Source organism: Nicotiana tomentosiformis, chromosome 3 (genome assembly GCF_000390325.3).
Source record: "Nicotiana tomentosiformis chromosome 3, ASM39032v3, whole genome shotgun sequence".
Taxonomy (NCBI): domain Eukaryota; kingdom Viridiplantae; phylum Streptophyta; class Magnoliopsida; order Solanales; family Solanaceae; genus Nicotiana; species Nicotiana tomentosiformis.
In genome coordinates, this window is record NC_090814.1 from 90,825,581 (window position 1) to 90,851,682 (window position 26,102).

The 26,102-nt window shown below is 38.4% G+C and overlaps 1 protein-coding gene and 1 long non-coding RNA gene across 2 annotated transcripts; both read right to left on the reverse strand.

Annotated features, from left to right (window-relative positions):
• Window positions 1-105: 105 nt before the first annotated feature.
• Window positions 106-25,769, reverse strand: LOC104085787 (uncharacterized). The gene is made up of 13 exons (XM_009589910.4): window positions 22,722-25,769; window positions 21,818-21,942; window positions 21,536-21,635; window positions 21,238-21,370; window positions 21,083-21,146; window positions 19,732-20,491; window positions 18,340-18,669; window positions 15,113-15,619; window positions 14,954-15,026; window positions 14,770-14,855; window positions 5,353-5,472; window positions 4,207-4,277; window positions 106-487 (listed from the first exon to the last, which is right to left on the reverse strand). Exons 1-13 carry the CDS (start codon window positions 25,308-25,310, stop codon window positions 427-429), a joined length of 5,019 nt encoding a protein of 1,672 aa, XP_009588205.1. The 5' UTR covers window positions 25,311-25,769; the 3' UTR covers window positions 106-426.
• On the reverse strand, window positions 8,935-14,763 carry LOC138907099 (uncharacterized). Its single transcript, XR_011414808.1, has 2 exons — window positions 13,494-14,763; window positions 8,935-12,898 (listed from the first exon to the last, which is right to left on the reverse strand). It is a non-coding gene; the product is annotated as an uncharacterized lncRNA (long non-coding RNA).
• Window positions 25,770-26,102: the final 333 nt, after the last annotated feature.

Here is a 26,102-nt window from a genome sequence, read left to right on the forward strand (position 1 = left end):
AAATAAACAAAGAGCGATAGAACAGAATAAAGTGTTCGCATCCATTCTTTTCTTTCATAGCTGGAGTAAATGAGGAGACAGAATGCAGTCAATGCAATCAGGTAATCGACCAAGTAATCCACATATTGTAATTTTTCCACTTGGATTAAATATCAATGTGAGACTCTTCCTACTCTGCATTTCCTGTGAAAGTGAATTCGTTACAAGCTTCAATGAGCCATGAAGACATTTCAAAGAAACGCCTGCCATTACTTCTACAAACACGAAAAACACGTAGTACTATATAAAAATTGACATGCCTTGTAATGCAATCAAATGATTGGAATCAAATACAATATACTATACAACTTGCAAGCCATCATATTAAAATAAGATAAGCCTCAACTCTTGGTTACTATAGCTGATGGGACTCCCACCTAGGCCTTCTCAACTCTTTCTTTCGGCAGCTTGTTCTTGCTGTTGCAATTCATCACAAGATTGAGGAGCACTGCCAGATGAAATACAAAGTTGCTCATTTCAGGAGTGTGAATATCAAAGAGTCAAATTTTAATATGACTCAGATCAACTAATTAGCCACAAGAAAAGCCAGGGCAGGGGGTGTCTTCAAATGTGAGCATAAGCTAAAGACACATACCAGCTGTGAAAAAGGTAATAGTTCTTAGGGTTGGCCACTATGTTAAAGAAAAACAAATATCATTTTACTGATGTTTGGGCAAAATCCAAGAGATCATCATATTTCAGTATCAATAACACAATGATCAGGTCAAACCAAGGCCAACATTTGGCCGCCATTTTGATTAGATATTTATATTCATCCTTTTTGTAAACTTAAACCTTGTCTTGACATTCCTATCGCCCTAGACATTGTAGTTCCACGAACCCTTGGATTACTATTATTAAAGGTGTCCGCCTAGAGCTCCAATTGGAAGTTCATCATTATCAATTATCATTTAGGAGATGCTCGTGGCTTATAGTGTGAACATCTAATTTCACCTAAACTAGCTGAGTTGTCAAAGTAGTTAGACTTAGACTGATTAAATCTGTAACAGTTGGCCAAAACCAGTTGAGGAATGTAAGCATTAGACTGAAACTAGGATGAAAGTACCACAAAGAGGGAGCAGAAATTTTGGGAAGAAATCTGGGTAATTTTTTTTTAACTTTTATTAGCACTGAACTACTTTTCAAAGTGATAATTTAGTTCATTTTTTCTTTGAATATGCATCATTTTCAGCAAATAGGTTTGTCCAAGTCGTCAGAATAGACTTACATCTTTTGTCTTTTGGTAGTGTGATTCCAGCTGACATTTAAGAAACAAATACGAGTTTATATTGTTGACCAATATTCGGTGGTAGGGGACCAGCTTGCATGCACCTCAGCCAATAGACCTGGCAGCTTGTCTAGACGACAAGTACATATTGCCAAGTGTTAGCCCTCCGCCTCTTTGGGATTGAGTTGGCAACGAGAGCATTGTCAAGGCAGCAAGAGTGTTGCCAAGCTAAGTTGCGCGAGCTAGCACCAAGGCAAAAGAGAGATGGGCAAGCGATGACCAAGGTCTTGAGACAGGCAAGACAGACTTGGCAAAGGCTTGACAAGGCAGTGTGGGCAAATTGGTGCGGCATGGCACGGCATGCGCGCCAAAGACAAAAGTAAGGGCGATTCGGTTTGTGGTAGCGCCAAGTGCAGGCTAAGCTAAATCAAGATAGCGCGGAATGATAGCGAGGGGTTTCAATAGCTAAGGCAAGGCTATGTGAGGCAAAAGACAAACAATGGCACGGGTAAAACAAGTATTGACAAAGACAAGGCAGAAACACGGCTAAGGCAATGTGCGTGCGACAAGAGTGTCGGGCGTGTGCGGCAAAATCATGGGCAGCATGTTGCGGACAAGGCATTGGTGCGGAGCAATGTCAAAAGACGCCAAGGCCGGGCGCAATGCCAGCCTTAGGGCGTGCAACATCTGACCAAGTGAATCGGGCACATGCCGTGCACATGCCAAAGTAGAGGGCGTTTACCTTTTTGTGATAACTTGTACCCATGTCTGTTTAATGCTTGTATCTAATATTATTTCGTGTGGGAAAAGGCCTAAGTAGTTGGGGGATGTCAACTACAAGTTAGGACAGATTTAGCAATGCTGTATGACAGGCTTGTTTCAGTGGATGATGGGACCAGTGCTCCACAAAGAGTACTAAGTGCTCCACAAAGAGGGTTGAGTGCTCCACAAAACAGAGCTGAGTGCTGAAGAGGGTCATTTCGTGGGTGAGTGCCCCATTAAATGGCTAAGTGCTTATTTAGTGTTTTGACTGAGAAAAGCACTAGAATGGAATTGCCCCTTTGTAAGTTGCCCCTTCAAATCTGCCAGTGGCAGCCCCTATATCTATATATATGGGGGCATTTCGTGATTAAGAGCATCAAGACTAAGAGTGGTCTTGAAAGAGAGAATCAAGACTAAGAGTGGTCTTGAGAGAGGGTGAGGGGTTCAGATGTAATCCTTCCAAGCATCAAGACTGAGAGTAGTCTTGAGAGAGGGAGTTCAGATGTAGTCCTTCCAGAAATCAAGACTAAGAGTAGTCTTGAATGAGAGCCAAAACTAAGAGTAGTCTTGAAAGAAAGAAAAACGTGTGAGAGTGCATGTTTAACTTAGCAAAGAGTTCCTAAGTGTGTTTTCAAGAGTGAAAACACCTAAGGCTAAGAGTAGTCTTTGAGAGAAAATCTGAGGGTCAAGAGTGATCTTCATTTTTGTACACGGTTGTACCTTGAGTTTGAGTTCTTTGTATGCTCGAGTTAAATACAAAGTTGGGAAGAAATTCATGTAAATTGTGCCTTGTGTTCTTGTTAATTTACCGTTGCCTTACTTTCAATTCGTTGCCTAAATCAGTTCAATAAGGCTTACTACGTTGAAGCTGCCCGAAAATATTCTAAGTCCAAAGTTGATGTAATTTTGGCCGACAGTTGGATAGGCTGAAGTCAAGTGAGGGACTTGGCTGCCGCACAGGCAGGTTTCGACGGACAGAAACCACGCCCGTGACACCAAGTGTGATGCAGCTTACTAAGGCTGGAGCAGATGAGCTTCACACAAGTCTTGTAGCTGAAATTTGACCCTGGGATCTGAAGGTTGTTGTTGACTTGTTTCTATGCTACAACCACTACAGGTAGTATTGCTTATACTCATAACAATCACAAGAAAATCACACCTAGTTTAGTAGCTGAAATTCGACCCTGGGATCTGTTCTGAAGGTTGTTGTTGACTTGTTTCTATGCTACAACCACTACAGGTAGTATAGCTTATACTCATAACAATGACAAGAAAATCAAGTTTATATTGCTAAAACCAGTTTATATTGTTGACCTTTTACAATATCCGGTGGTAGGGGACCAGCTTGCATGCAGCTCAGCCAAGAGACCTGGCAGCTTGTCTAGCCGACAAGTACATATTGCCAAGTGTGATGCAGCTTACTAAGGCTGGAGCAGATGAGCTTCACACCTAGTTTTGTAGCTGAAATTCGACCCTGGGATCCGAAGGTCATTGTTGACTTGTTTCTATGCTACAACCACTACAGGTAGTATTGCTTATACTAGTAAAATCACAAGAAAATCACACCTAGTTTTGTAGCTGAAATTCGACCCTGGGATCCGAAGGTCATTGTTGACTTGTTTCTATGCTACATGCTACAACCACTACAGGTAGTATTGCTTATACTCATAACAATCACAAGAAAATCAAGTTTATATTGCTTAAACCAGTTTATATTGTTGACCTTTTACAATATCCGGTAGTAGGGGACCAGCTTGCATGCACCTCAGCCAATAGACCTGGCAGCTTGTCAAGCCGACAAGTACATATTGCCAAGTGTGATGCAGCTTACTAAGGCTGGAGCAGATGAGCTCACACCTAGTTTTGTAGCTGAAATTCGACCCTGGGATCAGAAGGTTGTTCTTGACTTGTTTCTATGCTAAAACAACTACAGGTAGTATTGCTTATACTCATAACAATCACAAAAAAATCAAGTTTGCATTTATTATCCGCCATCTTGAGGAAATCTTTGAAAGATTAATCTGGATGACATCTTTCTTTCGTGAAAGCCTCGTAAATATAAAACCTAGTTAAGTCAATTTTGTCATAATTCAGTAATTGATCACACTGGTATTTTTTCATTTCACAAGAAACATGCAAAAACAATGAATAACATGACCAAGTAACAAAAAGCTTACTTAAATTTCGACATCAGATTTGTGGCTTCATTAATAGCTACACTGGCAGCATAAAGCCCCAACTTCTTCACCTATAAAGATATCAAACAATCATTTAACAATATTAGGACATCTACAGAGCATGATTCATCACATTTTTCAAGATTATGTTAGTGATCAAAAAGTAATTTTCGTTCTATTTTCGAGTTTCGTGCCAGGGAGCAGCAAAATAGTAAGAGATACCCATCACTGACTCTGAGTTACTAAGTGCCAAATGTGAATCTAGAAAACCAGAAAGAACTAACAGAAATGTCACAATCATTAATGCCCATGTTTGCCGCCATAAATACAGGGAAAAGAATAACGGATGGACATCTCTTGAGTTTGAATCATCAAGTGCAAAATGTCAAAATTTGATTCTCAACCCAGGTCAAACTTACAGTCACAGAACACGTAAAGGTCCAGCTGATGAAGATTGTACCAACCAAAAAAGGGAGAAAAACGAAATAAAAATAGAAAACATGGCATCAGCTGTAACTGCAATGCTTAAGCTTTAGACTATACACACGCGATATTAAGTGTCCGTCACTTGACCATGAAAAGCAAGTCCTAGCTAGCAAAAGATTCTCAATATCAGACAGCTACCCCTGATGATCAATGTACCACCAGCACTTAATTAATTGAAGAGATGAATAATCCTTCTTACAATTGCTAGCAAATGTCCCCTATTTTCTTCAGCAAAGGAATTTACTGTCCAATAATTTGAAGAAATTATGATATCGAACGTATAATGGGACACGTATTAAAGACATCTACTGAAAATTTTCAAATAAAGTCCACTTCACAAAGTCACATGAATTGCAAGTCAGCGTATACAGGGAAAATACTTCTTATATTTACAACTCTTCTGCAAATCCATTTTTAAAGGAAAAGAAAAGGATAGAGTGTAAAAATGGAAAGTATACGTTTCGGAAAAGCTTGAGGATAATATCCCCATAGCATCACTGGTATTTGAATGGTTCTGATTCTACAAATACTCGGTCATAATCTTCATTAGCAGACAGAGGTATCTTCCTGTGATTTAATAATGCATAGTGGTAGAAGGAAATCGTTGAAGTCAGACCACCAAATAATATTTTTGCCGTAATATGCCAATAATGAATATACCTCCAATATATCTTGCTTAGATCGGTGGGTTTTGGGGAGCAAGCGAAACTCCTCTGTCAAGCGAATACATTCTTGAACATTTTCAGGGGATACAAAGTCAACAGCAACCTTGATACATGACTGTATAGCAGTAGATCAACCACAGAATCAATACCAAGGTCATTACATTAGCATGTGAACACAGATGGAAGCAGCAATATTAATAATTTACCAATAAAAGTATCAGGAAAATGAAATATTGCAGATATTATATCTCATACAGCATTAATATTTGTATAAGTGACTTCAGATAGTATTAATTCCTGAACCTGTTGGAGAAAGAAAGAAACTGCAAGGACCTGCGAAGAGCTACAGTACAAAGACACTCCTGAAAAACTGTTCTAGCCAAAGTCAGATTCAGCTTAGATCAAATTCCAGAAGGAGAGAGCTTGAGTTTGCTTCAATCACAAGGCTTCTTAGATTATCAAGCTCAGACAAAGAATAACAGACATTTGCCTCGAAGTAATGGATCAAACTCAAAATTCTATTATTATAGCAATAATGTGCTAGTTGTAATATCATGATACCATTTTCAAAAAAATACTGTCTCAACATCATCGTCCATTGTCGAAAACAAAACAAAAAAATCATTGTGCATTGTCAAACTATAACAGGATTTGATATTCTGAAACATGTTCCCTTTCGCATAAAATCCATAGAGATATGGACTTTTGTCTCCAATGTATCTCTTCTGCCTTGGCTATATCATGCAATTCCTTAGATAATGCTATTCCATCAGAAACTTCTTCCTCTAAGTTACTATTCTGATTATCACTTTGCCCCCTCCTGTCCAATTGTTGCAAAATCTGATCTTTTCTTTCTCCCCAGGTGACCAAAAATTTCTTTGTTCCACTTCTTTAAATCATCTTTTAACTTTCTGAGTTTTTTTGCTAGAACCACATCTGGTCTACCTTGGAACTGATAAGAATTCCACCAACTCTCCACCGTGGACAAGAAATTAGCATGTTCAAACCACATGTTTTCAAACTTAAAGTACCCCTTTCTTCTTTCCCATTCCCCACACTCCAACAATATTGGACAATGATCCAACTCTACCCTAGGTAGCACCCTTTGTTTGATGGCTTTGAAGGAATCATCCCACTGTCTTGATACCAAAAATCTGTCTATTCTCGATGCTGATTCTTCATTATTCCCTCTGAACCATGTGAACTGTCCTCCATGTAAAGGAAGATCAATAAGTTCCATATCATCAATGAACCTTGAAAAATCCCTCATTGCCCTAGTATTTTTTGCTCTTCCAGTTCTTTCATCTTCAAATCTGGTGATATTGAAATCACCTCCAATCACCCAAGGCCAATCTTCTAAACCTGCAGCTGCCCCAAGCTCTTTCCACAGATCTTTCCTCTTCTTTCTATCACAGGGTCCATAAACCCCAGAAAAAAGAAACTTGAAATTACAATTTTTATCTTCCAAAAAAACAAGTTGCTGAATATTCCCCCACCAATGTTTCGCTGCAATTCCATCTTCGTTTAACCCACATAAGTATGATTCCACCACTGTTTCCTATAGCATTCCACAGATCTTTCCTCTTCTTTCTATCACAGGGTCCATAAACCCCAGAAAAAAGAAACTTGAAATTACAATTTTTATCTTCCAAACAAACAACTTGCTGAATATTCCCCCACCAATTTTTCGCTGCAATTCCAGCTTCGTTTATCCCACATAAGTATGATTCCACCACTGTTTCCTATAGCATCGAGCTCTAACCAATTTGTCCATCTATTTCCTCCAACCTGCCTGATCAGGGAACAACTAGATTGCTTCAATTTTGTCTCGCTCAAACAAATTATATCTGCATTCCATTTTTTAATCATAGACTTCACCAACCTTCTTTTGTCAACATCATTCAACCCTCTGACATTCCGACATAATTTTGATCTTCATATTCACTTTGCAATGGCCTACCTTCCTCTACCTCTACTCCCTGATTCATCCCCATAATTCACCCCAAAATTCTTCAACTCCTCGAACTCTCTTTGATTTTTCTTATGTGGAGATGGGTTTTTATTTTGTGGCCTTGGACTTGCTAATCTACTCCTCTCAATTCTCAGCAAAAGACCCAGCAAATCATTCTCCTGATCATTTGCCTTGACCCCCAATTGACGACATATTTTCAACATATTGGATTTCACCCAGCGAGAAGCATCGATAAAGTTTAGCCTCTCCTGGATATTGCATGGGCCATTTTCATACCAAGGGAGCATTAATATCTGAGAAGGAGAATCAACTGCATGTACATTTTCCTCTACACTACTCTGAATCTCACCACTACTAGCTCCCTCCCCAATTTCCATGAAAGGACCAGACCTTCCGCTAACAATCATCTCCAGATATCGATCTTTCAAATTTTCTTCTTCTGCTATGTTTGCTTTTAAAGACTCATTTGACACTTCAAACTCTTCCATGATATCTCGAGGATTGCTGCCCTCTGCCGGGTCAATCGCGAACTGATTAGGGCTTAGAAGAGAGAAGAAGTTGTTTTGCAAGAGCGGGAGCTTCTGGAGTGGTATATTGAGTTTATAAGTGCAGATGGGTTGGGCCTCTGGTTTCTTATTCTGGATAGAGGAGTTTGTAATTTTACCTGGGTCGGACTCACCACTTGGTTTGGCCAGGTTTTTCTCTTGACCCATCTCTCCTATTCCACTATATTATTCTGATTGGGCTTATTTATGGGCCTGTAAATTTGGTAAAAATAGCACGGGCTAGCCAGTTTTTGGACTGGTAATTCAAAAATAGCCAGCGTTTGCAAAGTTATTGAAAAATAGCCACTATTTTGCGGCAATACGGACCGGTCCAACATAATATACTGGAGATTGGTGCACATGTGTATGAACTTCCAGCATATTATGCTGGAACTCCAATACGCGGAACGTTCCAGCATAACATACCGGAGATTGGAGCATTTGTGTATGAACTTCCAGCATATTATGCTGGACCGGTATATTATACTAGAACTCCAGTATATTCAGTCCAGTATATTATGCTGGAATATTTTCCGGATTTTGAACAGTGTTTTCGTTCACATTTATCTTTACATGAAAAATGGCTAAATTTCGATTACTTTTGAAACTGTGGCTATTTTTCAATTACCACTTGTAAATCTGGCTATTTTTGAATTTCTCCTGTAAATTTGCCTGATTATTTTTTTGGGCTTCCGAGAGTTTACTTTATATGAGCCCGGTGTTAGAGAAAGTGCTCGCTTCCTCGCTTAAAGCGAGAAGCGAAGCAAAGCGGCCCTTTACCCGCTTCTGCCATGTGAAGCGACTCAGGTAGAAAAAAACGATTGCTTCCCACTAAAAAGCGAGAAGCGACGCGATCAAGCGAGGCTTTTTAATTAAAAAAGAAGGGTTTCGGTTTTCTTTTATTAAACACGACCAGCAGAGATTCAACTAAAGAGGCGACTAGGGTTCTTCAACTTCAACTTCAAGTCTTCAACAGAGATTCAACTTCAAGTTGAACTCCTCCTCCTCCTCCTCCTCCTCCTCCTCCTCCTCCTCCTCCTCCTTCTTCTTCTTCTTCTTCTTCACTGTTTCAACGTCCAAATAGCAGCGAAATGCTGACGAATTTTTTTTTTTTACCTTCGGTTCTTCTTTCTCAGTCTTCTCCTCTTCGTTGAAATGCTGCCCAATTTTTTTTTCATTATTTTTATGTTGTCCAGTTTTTAACAGAACCATACAGCCCTTCCTCTTATTTTTATATCCTTTATTCTTAGTTCTTATTGTCTTTCTTATGTGTTATGTAGTTGTTCTTTAATGGCACCAAAAGAAGATAGGAAAAGACCTGGCTTGGGCTTACTCTGCAAGAGTTAGCGAGACCAACAAGATGACAATTAGATGTCTTTTTTGTGACAAGATTTCAAATGGTGTCTATGCAGTATTTATTTTAATTTTATTTTTTAAAATTCCGATTCACTTCAAAAAAGTGAGCGCTTTGCTTCTCTCTTTAAGCAAAATGGGGGTTGTCGCTTTTCCTCGCTTCACGCTCTTCACAACACTGTATGAGCCTCTTCCTCTAAAATAATTTCCACCACTATAACTGTTAATTGGTTGCTTGCCCATAACTTTCTCCATACTTCTTACGGGATTTACTCCATGAGTCTCTCCATTAATGCTCCAGCTTTCTTGTAAATTCCCAACATCTCGTTCATTATTCCCGATATCACGCTTGTCATACATTAATGATGAGCCCCCATTGGAAACCTGCAATTTCTCTCTCTGCAATAATGACTCTACCTATTGTGGTTCCAGATTTTGCAAACGATCATCAACGATTTTCTGATCGATTTTCCGATCAATTTTTTCAACCCAAGTGTTAGAATCTACTAGCACCGGAACAATAAACGCTAAATCATCAACTATCAATTCCACATTAGCTGGTAATTTAATACCAGAGTATTGAATACATATCCTCGCCCATCTCATATGCTTTCTACCTCTGGTTTCTTCATCCATTTCATTAAATCCACCCAGCTTCTCTCCTATTTCACGAAAGATATTTTCTGACCACAGATGTGTTGGAAAGCCCAGAAGTTTAACCCAAATGTAGTCCGGACACCAATTTTTCAGGTGACATAGACTCATCGGCGACCACCACCAAATAAAGTTTGCAATTATTAAGTGATCAACCCCTCATTTTGATTCTTTCGGCTTCCTTTCTTGAAGGGAATTCAGTAGAAAGAGGACACCATTCAGCTCTTTAATATTAACCCCTGCCGAAATCCTCCAAGTTTTGTCGGCACATCTCTAAACTTCACTCCTACTGGGGATGATTGAAGTTGTATTTCCAAAATACCCAACCAGACACCTTTGTAAGTACTCAACTTTGGATTTCAACGAGCTCTTATCAATCATTAACACATTCTGCTCTTCTCTGGCTCCTTTTACAACTTTAACTTCAACCTTACGCCAACTTTTGATTTCAGCAATCTCTGCATAACTCCCATTTTTGTGCATCGCCCGCGGCTAGATTTAATGTTATGGCACACCACTTTGTCCAACAACTTGATCATCTTTTCAGCGATATCAACCCATCTCGCGTCAACTTCAATCTTTGGAATGATTATGGTGGACTTCTTCTTGCCTTTCTGCGATACTATTCTGATGTATCTACCATACACGTTAAAGTTTTGAAAAATAGAGTACGAATATAATTGATCCTCGATTCCCCATTTTCTAACAATTCTTCCTTTACTTGTTGAAGCAATCTTAAGGTACTTGCAAATCTCCCGTAAATTGGCCCTATCAACGGTTAATCTGTTCACAAACCCCATTTTCCTCTCAATAATCTCGAACCAATTAGCTCTAATATCCTTAATCTCGATTAGACAACTCTCTACAATCACCTTTCTCGTCGCCATATAACTAGGCTTAAGTCACTCAGTGATTGTAAAAAGGTTGATAATGAAGGATGACTTAGTGGCAAGTAACGAAGACGAGATAAAGAAGGAAATAATCTATAAGAAGATCAAAGAAAAAACAAAGACTCGCCGAAAAATGCTAACCGGAAAAGGAAGAGAGAGAAATGTAATCAGCACACATCCCAAGAGAGAGAGAAAGTGCTTATCTGGGTCGAATTTAAGACCACCCTGCTACACTTTTTAAATAAGCAAATTTTGGAAGGTTGGCCAAACAGCCTACTGGACAAAAAAAAAACCTCTTCCATATCCACCATTAAGATGAGGCCAGACAAACTTCCACAATAAGCCATCTTTCATCCGAGTTTTTGGCCAAAATTGTCCCTTATGTTTGAGGGTAGACACACTATTATCCTTTAAATATGACCCTGAGCACTATTTGTCCTCCAAGTATGTAAAACTTGAGCACAAATAGTCCCAACTAACGGAATGCACCAAACACTGGCCGAAACTAACGGACATTCTTAAAAAAGTCATAGTACTAATTAGTCTGACTTCCCCAGAAAACCTTCTTCTCCAATTAATTATTCCAACCTAAAATGCCACCCCCTCCCAAAGCTCTATTTTCTTCCCCACAAACCCTTCTTCCCCCATTAACACCATTGTATTTACAGTAGTTTATGCCTTTCCTGACAGTTGTAGGGACGCCAAAAGAAAACTGATTTTTTTTTTGCTGCAAAAGGAGTGGTTTATGGAATAGAAATTAAATTCTACATAAAGAAACTACATAAAAACAAAATTTTCAATCTCGAGATCTATTTGACGAACTTTTCCGATGCCCTTGAAATATACTCAACTGTTCTTAACATTCTCTGACAATCTTTAAGAAATTTTGATCTATAGAATCTTCCTCAAAATATCTTGTATGTAAAAAAACATATCCAAATTAATTTGATAGCTAAATATTTTACAGTTATTTCAAAACTGATGTTTGTAATCATTCTCTAATCCTACTAAAATGCTTTCATATCTAATATAATCTTGCACAATGAAATGTACTCGACCAGTGGTGATAACTTTGATCTTATTTCTAGAAAAACTTCCCCAACTACAAAAGGGTAAGCCATTTGCTGACAATTTTTGGTGATCGTTAAAGCCACGAGTTCAGCACCAAGTTCGCGGTCTTGACGCTTGAGGAATCAGTTGAAATCAAGTTATGCTAAAAGCAGTTGAGTGATGTGTTGAGATGTTTTGCCTTTGACACCATTTGCAATGAGTCAGTAGGCACCCACCTTCATTGTTTGTATGCTTTCCTGGAAAGTTCGTGGGGACAAAACAGAGCTAGAGAAGAGGGTGGCTTTTTTAAGTCTCAACTCTCACGTGCAAGTGACATGGTATATGTCCGTTTATTTCAGCCTGTGTTTGATGCATTCTGTTAGTTGGGACTGTTTGTGCTCAAGTTTTGCAAACTTAGAGGACAAATAGTGCTCAGAGAGTCATATTTAAAGGATAATAATGTGTCTACCCTCAAACATAAGGGATAATTTTGGCCAAAAACACTTTTCCATCCTTTGATTTAAATTTCACTTCTGGACATTTAACTTGTCTATAATATCTAGTTGCAATTCATAATAATTAAGAATGATCATTCAAGATTGTAATGTGCTTTTTTCAAACCATAAACTGCAATCAAGCTAGAGCAAAAGGCACGCTTTGATCAAAATCCACAGTAGACTCATGCTGAAGATCACACTTGAGCGTCTCATATAACACTAAAATTCGACTGAGGTATCTCTGGGTTTAGCTCTGCTCAGTTTGAATAGATAGTACCACTAAGTGCTGGCATGCACCGGCTTTTGTGAGAAAATTTGAGGCAATCAGAGATGCCATGAAGGAACTTATCGTTCAGTCATTTCATTTAGGCTAAATACCTAGATAGCCCCTTAAACTTGCCATTATTTGTCAGTTAGACACGTCAATTTTACTAATGACCAGTTGAGCACCTCAACTAGGCAAATGCGTCTTGTGCACCTCTCACGTCGACATGGCAAATCACGTGTTCTTCACTCAAATTTGAGTGCGTGAAATTGAGTTAAATTATGTTTTTATCTTCTTTTTTTCCTTTTCGTTCATCTTCTTCGATCACTTTCAACCTATGTTGTGCGGACTCTCCAAAACAGTTGCCGCACCCGTGTCGTATCTTCCAAAAATGCACTACTTTTAGATGACCCGGCACGCACCCATCGTCCATCGACATTTTCGAAGAGTCCGAGCAACATAGCTTTCAGAAAGAAACCTTTATCCATCTCCTTTCTTCATTTTTACACACCAAAGCTGCTAGCTTATCCAGCATAACTACCATCATTACCACACAACACCAGACCCATTTTAATCACCCTTCCTTTCATTTTCCTTCACCATGGGCTTTATTCCACGTTATTTTCCTCCATCAATATCTATGACAAAGAAACCCAGCAACAACTCACTTTTCTTTTATGTTCTTTTTCATTTTTCCTCCACAAGTACTCCATTTTGATTTACAGAAAAGAACTCATCTCCTTTTCGTTCATCTTCTTCGATCACTTTCAACCATGTAAGAAAGAAACCTTTATCCATCTTCGATCTTCATTTTTACACACCAAAGTTGCTAGCTTATCCAGCATAACTACCACCATTACCATACAACTCCAGGCCCATTTTAATCATCTTTTTTTTCATTTTCCTTCACCATGGGCTTTATTCCACGTTATTTTCCTCCATCAATATCTATGACAAAGAAACCCAGCACCAACTCTCACTTTTCTTCTTTGTTCTTTTTCATTTTTCCTCCACAAGTACTCCATTTTGATTTACTGAAAAGAACTCATCTCCATTTTCCGTTAAAACAAAACACCAACAAAGTCAATCACCACCTAGCACCACTACCACACCTAGAAAAGTCAGTCACCGCCTACAATCAAGTCTTCGTCAAATCATAAAAAAAATTAACCTATTTTATAGCCTGTTTGGCAAAGCTTCTAAAATCTGCTTATTTTGATAAGTGCTTTTTCCAAAAGTGCTTTTCAAAAAAGTACTTTTGGTGAAAATCAGTTTGTGTGTGGCTAATCAATTTGAAAAGCACTTTTGAGCAGCAATTAGTGTTTGGCCAAGCTTTTAAAAAGTACTTGTAAGTGTATTTTCTCAAAAGTGCTTTTCAAAAAAGTGCTTTTGGGGAGAAGCTACTTTTTTCTGCTTCTCGGAAACTGCTTCTGCTTTTACTCAAAAGCACTTTTTTTCCTTCAAAAAGCTTGGCCAAACACCTCAATTTTTTGAAGAAAATTACTCTTGACAAAAAAAACACTTTTGGCCAAGAAAAAAGCTTGGCCAAACAGGCTATTAAAATGGATCAATTCCTTCCCTTCTTTTTCATGGCCACCTTCGATAATTAAAAATAGAAAGCAAAATGGATTGTGGGGAAAAAGCTATACGAGGATTATGTAATATAAGTTTCACAGATTCTAAATAGCAATATGGAAAAAAGAAAATCTGGGGTGGGGGGCTGGATTTGGATGAAGCCACAAAAAAGAAAACAATAGGGGGGTAGAAGAAGAAAACAGAGGGAGGGTGTAATTTGTTTTTGTTTTTTTTGATAAATATATGTGTCCATTTTCTTTATTCCATATACAGGTGTCATTCATTCAGTTGACACATCAGCAGCAATCGTGTTTCACGTGCATGGTCTTACCAACAGAGGTATGCACGAGACACATCTCTACCAAGTAGAGGTGTCTAAATGGTCCCAAGAAACATTAAGGTGCTGAAAAATCTTGCTAAGTTTGAGGGGGTATCTAGGTATTTAGCCTTTCATTTATAGAAACAACTAGCAGTACGCCTAAAAGCAAGGAGAATTAACCAGATGAATCCATTGGATAACATAGCAAACACACAGGAAATTAGGTACAACAACCATGCTACTGATGAAATATAAAAAGTCTGATGCTTCATAGTTACGCCGGGAATTTCACCTGTCTATTTCTCACTTGATGTGGGCATCCTGCAGGAATAAAAACAGCTTCACCAAGGTACTGCTCAAACGTCCATGGCTCAACATCTGTACAGCACAAGAGAGAGACGGGGTGGGATTAAATACCCTTCAAAAGTCATTACCTACTATTTTTCAGTATCAATTAAGGAAAAGAGGATTCTTACTGAACTCCTCCTTCAGCTGTTTTTTGTGCTTCTCATTCAAATAGAATGTCTGGTCATGGATAGGGTGAATAACCTAAGAGTGAAAGCAAGGAGCGAGTTCAAAGATTCAGCACTTTGTGATATCATCAAACTTGAAACTTAAAGTGCAAGAATACTTACTGAAGTCACTGGAGCATTGTTAATATGGCGAAATTCCCTCCAATGCTTCTGCAAGTATTCTGTTAACTTGGGCACATCTTGTCTGCGAAATATATCCCATACCGCACCGCCACATTCAACTTCTGCACAATCTTGCTTGATTTCGAGAGCCACACTTGCTTCTACTAGTGCCAAGGTATTGGTACTTGGGTTTATCTCATCGGATAGAGAAGTTCTGCCAGAAATATCAGTGTACTTCATATTGGAAATTATGTCTTTTTCTTTATCAAAATCTTTCCCCTTGTCCATTGTTTCAAACAAGCAACTTTTGTTATCGTCGATGCTTCCCTGTGATTCAAAATCAATTGTTTCAGTTTTGTCAAATCTTTGTTGAGAGTCTAGTGCCTCTGCTATGCCTGAACAAAGTTCCTTTGAATCTTCAACCTCATGTTGCTTCCTTAGTTTCTCAATGATTTCACGTTGCCCGTGAGCGACATTTACTCTGGTTGTATGAGTCAATATGTTGACCTGAAGAACAAACATAAAACTTGAAATGATCATTAGGTTGATTATATAAAGTAGCGATGGGAGGAAAATTGCAATGTGTTATGATGAGCCGATATACAAGTTAAAATGTGCACCAATATGCCAATAAAATAGACAAGCTAATTCACAATTTTTATTGACACGGAGACCGACGAACCTGACCTAAATGACTGTTACAAATAATACCATCATTATGGATTGGGTATTTCTCTATACAAAGAAAGTTCATTTAATGGAAGCAGAAAAAGAAAAGGTGGAGCATTTTTCCATTCCGAGATTCTGATGGCAGACCAGTGAAGTTTGAATTTCTACACACCGAAGAGAAGTCAAAAAAGACTGCTCTTTCCACTTCGGGAAAAGAAAGAAGGAGAAAAAGGCAAAACTGATATTCGAATATCCAGTTGTTGCTTGTATCTAAATGCACTAATGCCTGCAAACTGGACACCCTTCTGTAGAGTTTTACGCTTTTTGCTATTTAGAGGAACACGTCTGCCACGGTCGTGGGAAGGTCACAATACCACCCAAAAATGGAATAAAATTCTATGACATCTCTTAAAGCCTAGGAGTTGAAGACAATTATTTTTTGCAAACATAATCAATTAGCTAAGAGAAGAGAAAATAAGGAAAGGGCACAAAAAGAGAAACTACAGTTTAAAGGGCTCAAGATACTGGGATTTTCCTCCAAACACGTTGGTCTAACTTCATTGCCCATCTAAAAGTTAACTTAGTTTTTTCTTTTTTCTTTTTTTTCTTTTGATTGGTAAAGTTAACGTAGTATTCAACATCATACCTCATGCCTAATCTCACTCTATCCTAAATTTCCATCACTTCTTGAACCGCATTATGAAAGACAATTACAGACTTCTATCTCTATGAAGCTTCAATAAATGGAGCCGACAAAAAGTACTAGCATTATCAGCTTCTGTAATTCATATTACATGCAAAAGTAGTAAATGCATACTTTGTTAAAAATAAAAATAAATAGATTTAAAAAATAAATAGGAGCATACGGTATGTAAGCTCCAACTCGAGAAAGTGTTAAGAATTTGCAATATGGCAAGAACTCGCAACTTGTAAGCATGAAAAGACCTAGAAACCCTATAATTTTGTAATTAAGATTTATAGCTTGTAATTACATATTTTCCTTTTCCAAGACTATTTGTAGAACTATTAAAATCCCAATAGAGTTAGAGGGGACAATCAAATCATTCATTTCCAAAATCTCTTTTTCTGTCCGTTCTTTTTTCTTTAAACCCCATGAAGCATTATACTTAGTCTCTACAGTGGTGAAGCACCTTTAGCCATGAGGGCCTCAAATGCCAGTCAATTGGACTACATAGTTTATACAGCAAGTCATCATTTTTCAATTAAATCATGTCGCACTTCAACCAATCAACACTAGCAACTACCAATGCCATGAAAGGCATTATTAGGGCTTGCCCTGAAACCAAAGCCGTAACAGGGATTTCAAGAATGTCACAAAAATTTATAAGTCAGTGCAAATTTTCTTGTTTCCTTTTTCCCTTTTTTGGCTAAATGTAAGTAAGATGTTTTATTACCGAAAGTTAGATCACGTCTAAGTGCAGATCTGTACAAATGTTGAGGTTCCATGTACAAAAAGATACAAGCTGGTAAAGGGCTAATAAAATATATCATATCCTCTTCTCCATGCATTCTGTATCCTACACCAGAGAGCGAAAGAAGAATAGGCATCTAAGGTTTAGCATATGTACAGTCGAAGCTCTCCCTTCAAAGCACCTGTGGTTCCTTTCTATCCATGCTACCCAGCAAATACAGCATTACAGGCAGGGATAGTTTTCCACAGCTTCCAAATTCTGCCCTAACCAGCTCTTTCTCAAAATTTTCTTTCTAAAAAAATTCTACCCTAATGCACCCAAGGGTGTGGCTTAGTGGTCAATGAAGTTGGTTGAGAACCATGAGGTCTCAGGTTCAAATCCCAGCAAAGACAAAAAGACTAGGTGATTTCTTCCCATTTGTCCAAACTTTGGTGAACAGAGTTACCCGATACCTGTAATGGTGGGAGGTAGCAGGCAACCCATGGAATTAGTCGAGGTATACGCAAGTTGGCCCGGACACCACGGTTATCCAAAAAAAAATTAATCTAGATTTTAGGTTTTCTCACAAAGTTACCCGATACATGTATTGATGGGAGATAGCAGGCAACCCGTGGAATTAGTCGAGGTATCGCAAGTTGGCCCGGACACCACGGTTGTCAAAAAAAAAGTTCTGCCCTAACCAGTACGCATATTACTTTCCAAAAAAAATTAATCTAGATTTTAGGTCTTCTCATTCTAAAGATTGAAATTTTTTTTTCTTTTCATAAAGATCGAGTGTTTTTTTGTATATTGTTTAAAGGAAAAGATTTGTTTCCATATACGCAACTACTGTTAATTTAAGTACAGTATTTCACAACATTTTTCATGGTCACTACTTTAGCAACTTCTAGATTTTATATGATATATCAACAACATTTAAGACAGAATAAGGTACCCATAAAAAGTACAACTCCGACCATACACTTTGCCTAATCAAACACAGACAACTTCTGGTCTCAAGCGGAAGTTTGCACTAGAATGTCAGCACAGAATTTGGGAAAGGGATGCATGCCCCATAAAAGCAAAATAAAATCTCAAACAGGAACCTGCAATAGAATAATCGAAGAGTTATTGGAATGAGCATACCGCATCAGAGATATCACAATGCAATTTTGTGACAGAATCACCTCTCCGAAGCTCTTCTGGATATCCATAAGCAATATAAGTTTTAGGCCCCAAGTCTGGCTTCAAGGCAGTATCGGGAAGCTTAGTGGCCAAATTTAGAAGACCATGCCTAGGATGAGTGTATTCGCTGAAGGGAAGCATAGCAAAAAAGTCAGCTCCATGCCTCGGCAAACATTCTTCAAAAGAATTTGTCGGAGGCCAATCCTTCAGTTTTAATATTTCTGGCCACCCACTGCGATGCCTACGACCCTCTAAGTAGCCCTTGAAGAACTGATGAATATTTATCTCAACCTGCATCATATAATAATAATGACAATAATAATGATAGTAATAACAACACAAAAATAACAACAGTAGATTCATTTTCGGTTAACCAGCACATCATGATCCGTGTAAGGTGCAAATAACAGACAAACCAATATAGTAGGTAAGCAACAATCTTCCACGAAATGCATGTAGGGCGTGTTTGGTATTTTCTGGAAAATGTTTTCAATCTTCCATGTTTGGTTGGCTTAAACATGGGTTTGTTGTTGTTGTTGTGGTGGTGGTGGTGTTGTTTTGGAAAATATTTTTCCCATGAACTCATTTTCCTCCAATTGGAGTAAAATGTTTTCCCCACCAAAAGGAGGGATAACATTTCCAAAATTCTTTTTCACCCTTCTCTGCCCTATTCCCTACCCCATCAAACCTAGCCACCGCCCACCCACCACCCCTCTCGCCCAGCCCCCGCCCGCATCCTCCCCTCCCCAACCCCCCTCCCAACCCCCCCTCCCAACCTCCACCTCCAACCCATAGTGTTTGCCTAAATTATATATTTTTCAAAATTTACTCACTAACCAAACACTAAAAAATATTTTCCGGAAAGAGTTTTCCACTCACTAACCAAACATGGGGAAATAAGTGATAAAACTACTCATTTTTCAGGAAACTATTTTCAAGATACCAAACGCACACTTAATTGCCAATTCTAGACTTCTTTTATGTTTGAATAAGTTTCCAACTCTAATCATGTAATAGAAACTGCAGTTTTGTCAGCTACGGTAAAAACACAGGAGATCAACTAGGAGATGTTGGGGCAAAATCATGCAAAAGATAATCTCCCAGATTAAAATTCATTTTAGATGGAAAAAAGGTTCAATGGCATTCAGTCTGTGGAGTTCATATTAAAAAGAAGCCATGATACACAGTGCAATGAAATTTGACGGCAATAAAATTACAGAAAAACAATTAGCTACTTATATACAGTAGACTTTAGGACGAAAATTGAGGATGCATGAGACAACTTGGAACTCAAATGATGAGACTCTGTCTCCTTTTTCCCTAAAGGGTAATTTACACAAATCAAATGCATACCTGACACCAATCCAAGCAATCAATGGACTTGACAGAGAAAGTCTCCTCGTTCAGCTTTTTCCTTGCGTTTCTGAAGGCCCTCCACATTACCATTGGCTCCCAGCTAAGACCAGAGGCCTTAGCTTGTGCATTTCTAACTATTACAGGTTCACCAGCCCTCCAATGCATTTGAAAATGCTCAAAGTCATTACCACCAATATGAACAGCACTAGGACAGTACAGAAAATTATCGTGGCTGTTATTCCTAAAAGATGCTTGTCTTACTTGACAGTGGTTATCACCGTTTTGGACAGAAGTGGTAGCAAGACAAATTGAACACCCATGTGATAAATCTATATCTGGAAGGTGGTAGTTGCATGTTAGGGCCTCAGCACTTTGAATTAGTTGGTCAACCCAATTTGCTTCAAAGATACGCCTTAGAGCCATTAATGAAGAGCCACAACCACCACGCTCTTTAGGAGGACAAGGTATACTGCCATCAGATTTGGCTCTCCATTCAGCAACATCAGAGGACATGTGATTTGGACAACCATTAGCAAGGAGGGCCTCTGGACTTCTCCAATCATCTGAAGGAACGTTTCCCTTCAAAGCTGCAGTATGACTAGCTTCCACAGACTTGCTGAGAGATGAGCTGGCTTCAGTAGCTCCACATGGGGCACCATCTCTGAGTTCCCGGCAACAATTGATACAGATTTCAAAAGAGCAATCAGGATTTGGGCAGCTTCTATGGAAATTGACAATGGATGTGTTGCAATTATCACTGCCAAATAAGGAACCATGCATCATTACAGCTATTGTATCATGACAAAACTGAGCTCTGGAAATAGTAAACATTTTCTGTGTAAGCTTACATCCTGTCTTCCAGAATAAATAAACAAAGACAAAGAACAAGGTCAACAAAAAATACATCTCAAACTAATAAAAGCATATTGCTGAAACTTTAAGCAACCGCAGGCAAACTACTTTTCTTTATATAATTAACCGCAGACAATTACTGTTCTTAATCAAAAAGACAGAGAAACCCTTGGTATCAAAGTAGGAGGTAAAATGATCATGTGGCATGAACAAGGCAGCTTCAAGAAACGGATGGCTTCAAGAAACGGATCATGTAAGCAAAGGCTGCTGGGTTAAAGAAAAGATCAGAAACAAAATGTTATTTTAAGTTTTTAACAGAAAAATATTTGAACAATCAAATCCCACTGTTCATTCCCATGAGGAAACAACTTGCATCCCTCTGCTAAACATAAGAAATTTCCCAATAGATGAATTTATTAATACCTTATATAACATTATACTTGGTTTCTGAGCATAGAAAGAGCTTCAAGAAATTTATTATGTTGGGGAACCATACCAATATACTCGATCATCATCATCAATGAGTGATTTGGTAACGTCTTCTTCTGTCAGCTGAACACCTGAAAACAACGGAGGACCAAAAACATCATTGAACATTCCGTGTCATCAACCACAAGCAAACTTGATTTATCCAAGAGAACTAAATAGTACCACGGATGTTTGTTTCAACATCCAGCTCAGATCTTTGCTCCCTTTGAATATGCCTGAGGAGGGGCAGAATGTTGAATAGCAAATAAAGTGAACCCTCCAGTCTCATCTTTTCATCAGTTTCTTGGCAGCAGTCCTGTAATCCTAACAACCAAGTTATTTTCACACCAACTTGGTGTGTTGCATGAAGGATAATCATTTGATTTATCAAAAGAAACTACAGCTAAGTTATTTCATAATATCAGCACCTGCACTATAAATACATGATCATACAAGAAGTAAAAATAACTTGTGCACAGACCTTTAAAAAGACATCTGTTTGGAGACAAGCTCCACAATTGCAATTCTTGCAACAGAAAGGACATGCATGTTCTACTTCATCTTTTGTTCTCTCTGGATACCTGTTGATTATCACGACATCTTAGAAAAGAGCAACCTCAACCAGAATTAACATAGTTCAAACTGTTATAACAACAAAAAGCCTCTACCATTCACCAATGAGGGAAAAAAAACAACTTGCAGACCAACAAACCTAGAATCCTTTCTCTTTTAGGTAGTGAACAAAGGAGACTAATTTCATTACCACTTCGCAATACAATCGTTGCAATAGCGTTTTCTTTTGCATCTTGAACAGAAGACAACAGAAGCTTTATAATGTTTGCATTGATGACAGTTAAAATTCTGCTGATCCTTCCAACTGATAGTGTCCTACATATAAATACCTCATTAGGACACAGTTTCAAATATAAGCCACATGCTATGCCTGCGATACTATTCCAAATTTGCCTACTAAAATCAATGAAAATAACTTAGTGGCACTCCAATCCTCTTTCCAGGAGCACACTCATTTTATGCTTCAAAAGTATAAAAGAAGCTTTCCTGTTCAGATTCAGGTTCAAATTTTTATAATGACCATCTGTGCCAAATGGACCTATACAATAGTTCCAACTTTTTTAACTCCTTGAACAGTGTGAGATATCACTTATTTGAGAAATCAAACATTAACAAAAGTTGGATTGAGAATTATATGCTAAATATCAGTATCAGAAGGCTAATGAGTATGCAAAAGGAAAAAAGATTAGCCCCACTTTCCTAAGGAAGTTGGTCTCTGTTTTGATATGTCCAGCTGTAGCCATTGTCGGCTTCACTATGCAAGCATGGACCATCAATAATGAGAATTGTTTCCTCTGATCTATCTCTTGCCCCGAATGAATCTAACCATGACAAAAAATTGGATGGAAGACAAGAGCAACTTTCATAAATGGCAGGAGGCAGTTTGTTGTATATAGTTGGCTATGGTACCCCAAAAACTTTCCTAGGCCTCTAATTACAATGATACAATCAACAAATTTTGATGAACTATAATTTCAGTTTGCAGCTCTTAAATTGCATCTATATTTGACTTTTTAGCTTCTATTTTTTACATATAAAAATCCATACAAATCATAACAAAAAGACAGATATGTTCGACAAGAAGGGATCCTGACCAATACTCCTGGCGGTGTCAGTCCATTTGTTTCTGCATATGTGCTAAGTTCCTGCTCTCCCATGCATGCAGGGACAATAGCCATTTTCTTCTTATCATTTAATCCCTTTGGCCTCCCTCTGCGCTTAACCATCCTACTAATAGCATTCTGACAACTAACTTGACAAGGCAATCCCATATCGAAAGCTCCTAACTTTTTCTTGTTCTTTGAACCTTTTGGTCTCCCTCTTTCAACTCTCCTCTTAATGACCCTGCCTCCCTCAGCATCCAACAAAGTAGGTTCACCTGATATTCCCCCATTTTTGGTGGCAACAGGAAGCAGGCCACAAGATTTCACTTTCTGCTCAGCTTGACTACCTCCTCTGTTATCATGCATTATAAGTGCTACTGCAGTTTTATTACTTTCTTCACTCTTATATTTTGATTTCTTATTTGTTGAACCTTTGGGTCGTCCAGGTCTATTCTTTCGCTTGATGCTCAAATTTACCCCATTCGTATCAACAGCAATTTCACCTGTTATTCCCTGAATTTCTACAGCATCAAATACAACTTTCTTTTTATTTTTCAAGCCCTTTGGCCTCCCTCGCCTACCCTTCCGCTCAGAAACCCCATTTTCACAAGGAATGAAGTTGACAGTATTAGCTTTGTCAGATTCACCAATCTTATTCTCATTATGTAAGCCTTGGGGCATGCTGCAGCTATCCTTCTTAGCTATGGTAACTTCACTCAGAATCCTCACCATGCGGTCAGTTGCCAGTCTAGCCATTTTATCCTCTTGTTCCTTCCTGATATTCATTGCTCCAACTCCATTACCAGAATAAACATCACTGGAGTTGCTTATAATAGTTTTCTTTTTATTCTTTGAACCCTTTGGCCGTCCAAGGACACCCTTCCTCCTGACTACTCTAACTGCAGAACCAAAAGTAACTTCATTCAGGTCTACCCTATTTTCTTCGGTTAAAAGAATTCCCTTTTCAACCACATCTATCCTCATAGTACCCACATCTTGTCCTCCATTATTAAGATTAGCATCAATGAAATTACCACCAGTACTTCTCTTCTTATTTTTTGAGCCCTTGGGCCGACCACGCCTCTTCTTCTTGAATATCCTGTCTCCATTACCCACAGCTACAAAACATTTCTTTTCATTATCTTCCTTCTTGACTGCATCCATGTATCCATATCCATTATTAGTATTAGTATCCCTTGAACGGCCTAGTATAAGTTTGTCCTTGGTCTTTGAACCCTTTTTGGGTCTGCTGCGCCCATCCTTCTTCTTGATCATCCCTTCTTCCTCATTCAGAATTACTCCACTTTGACCAGCCATAGTGATTCTTTTCTTCCTCGCGTCCTGGCACATAACATCTACTTCATCTCCAGTAGTAGCATTAGCATTACTTAAACAGCCTAACGTGATTTCCTTCTTAGTCTTTGAACTCCTACGCCGGCCTTGCTTGACTATACATTCTTCGCCTCCACCTCCATTCCAATGGCCAACAGTCAGAAGACCAATCAAGACTTTCTTCTTGTTCTTGGAACCCTTGGGCCGACCAACTTTCTTCTTATTCTTGGAACCCTTGGGCCGACCAGCTTTCTTCTTGACTATCTCATTGTGACCAGCAACTTGGTTTACACTTATCCCAAAATCACCAACTGCAATAATGTCAGTTTTAGACATTTCATTTCCAACAATAATATCAGCATTACACTTTGCAAGACAAGTATCACCTATTGGTAACACTACTCCCATTTCATCACTGGTAACAGTTTTCTTCTTATTCTTTGAACCCTTTGACCTTCCCAGACGTCCCTTTTTGACAATCCCTTCTTTGTTTCGTTCACAATTTCTATTTTTGTTCGTAGAACCCATGGGCCGACCAACTTTCTTCTTATTCTTGGAACCCTTGGGCCGACCAGCTTTCTTCTTGACTGTCTCATTGTGTCCAGCAACTTGGTTTACACTTATCCCAAAATCACCAACTGCAACAATATCAGTATTAGACATTTCATTTCCAACAATAATATCAGCATTACTCTTTCCAAGACAAGTATCACCTATTGGTAACACTATTCCCATTTCATCACTCGTAACAATTTCCTTCTTATTCTTTGAACCCTTTGGCCTTCCCTGACATCCTTTTTTGACAATCCCTTCTTTGTTTCGTTCAAAATTTCTATTTCTGTTATTAGAACCCTTGGGCCTTCCCCCTACATTCTTCTTCTTGATAAGAATGTCCCCACAGCCATTAACTAAGTCAACTGCACTTGGCAATTCTTCCCCATTTTCTCCAACCTTTCTCTTCTTATTCGTAGAACCCTTTGGTCTGCCTATTCGTTTCTTCTTATTATTCATAACTACCCCTTGTCCACTCACATCCATCATGCCACTAACTGTAATTCCCACATTTTCGTCAACATTTTCCCTCTTATTTTTAGAAGAACCCTTTGGTCTTCCTTTTTCTTTAAAACCCTTGGGTAGTCTTCCTCTTTTTTTAGAACCTATGACACCAGCAGCAGCAGCATTAGCAACTACAACATTTTCTGCAAATGGTACCACAACTTGCTGCTGGCCATCCCAATTCCTCTGCATCTGCTCGTCTTGCGTTAATATTCTCAACTCTCAAACCTACACATAGGACACCCTTTTCATGTTTTTCTTGGTTAAGTTTCAGTTTACAGCATAACCCTAATAAATCACCAACACAACTCAACCAAACCCAAGAAAGGGAAAACCCACAAAAAAAAAAATTGTCAGGGTTTAAAGGCAAATGAATGATGGGACCAGTAGTTTACAGTGTAACAAAACAAAAGAAGGACACGGCCTCTCCTCTTCTATTTCGGGTTTCTCTCTCTCTCTCTATCAGCCGTTGATATGGAGTGTGAAGAATCAAATAGTAATCTTAATTTGGGAACCTGAGTTTTATTGATTTGTTGGTTCTGATAAAAGAGTTGAGTGTGAAGCCATTTTGACTTATAATTCGGGAACCTGGTTCTGTTGATCTGTTCGTCCCCATTTTCATGTTCTACTTGGAAAAGTTGTCAAATTAATTCAAAATATTTCTTCGGTCTAATCCTAAATAGATTTAGAATTTATAATCCTAAATAGTTCTACATTATATTTTCAAACTTCTAACCTTAAACATATCATTATTAAGAAACGTAGAATAAGAAATAAGTAATAGAATAAGATAACAAATAACTTTCTTATTTCATCAAGAGCTAATTTGGAAAGCCACCTAAGAATTGAATTTAGGTTAATTATATAATTTGGCATATTTATGTGATCAAATAATTACTAGGTCAGCATGGAATTGAGTATAATTGGAGAGTTGTAATTATAGTAGAAATGGCGTGGGGTAATTATTTTTTAATGTGGTATTTA

Excerpts from the sequence above, each read along its gene's own strand:
- LOC104085787 (XM_009589910.4), bottom strand. The coding sequence starts at position 25,310 with ATGCAGAGGAATTGGGATGGCCAGCAGCAAGTTGTGGTACCATTTGCA. Across the intron at positions 21,371-21,535 it reads AAACAGATGTCTTTTTAAAG|GACTGCTGCCAAGAAACTGA; the intron begins GTCTGTGCACAA and ends TTAGGATTACAG. Across the intron at positions 21,147-21,237 it reads TGTTGAAACAAACATCCGTG|GTGTTCAGCTGACAGAAGAA; the intron begins GTACTATTTAGT and ends CGTTGTTTTCAG.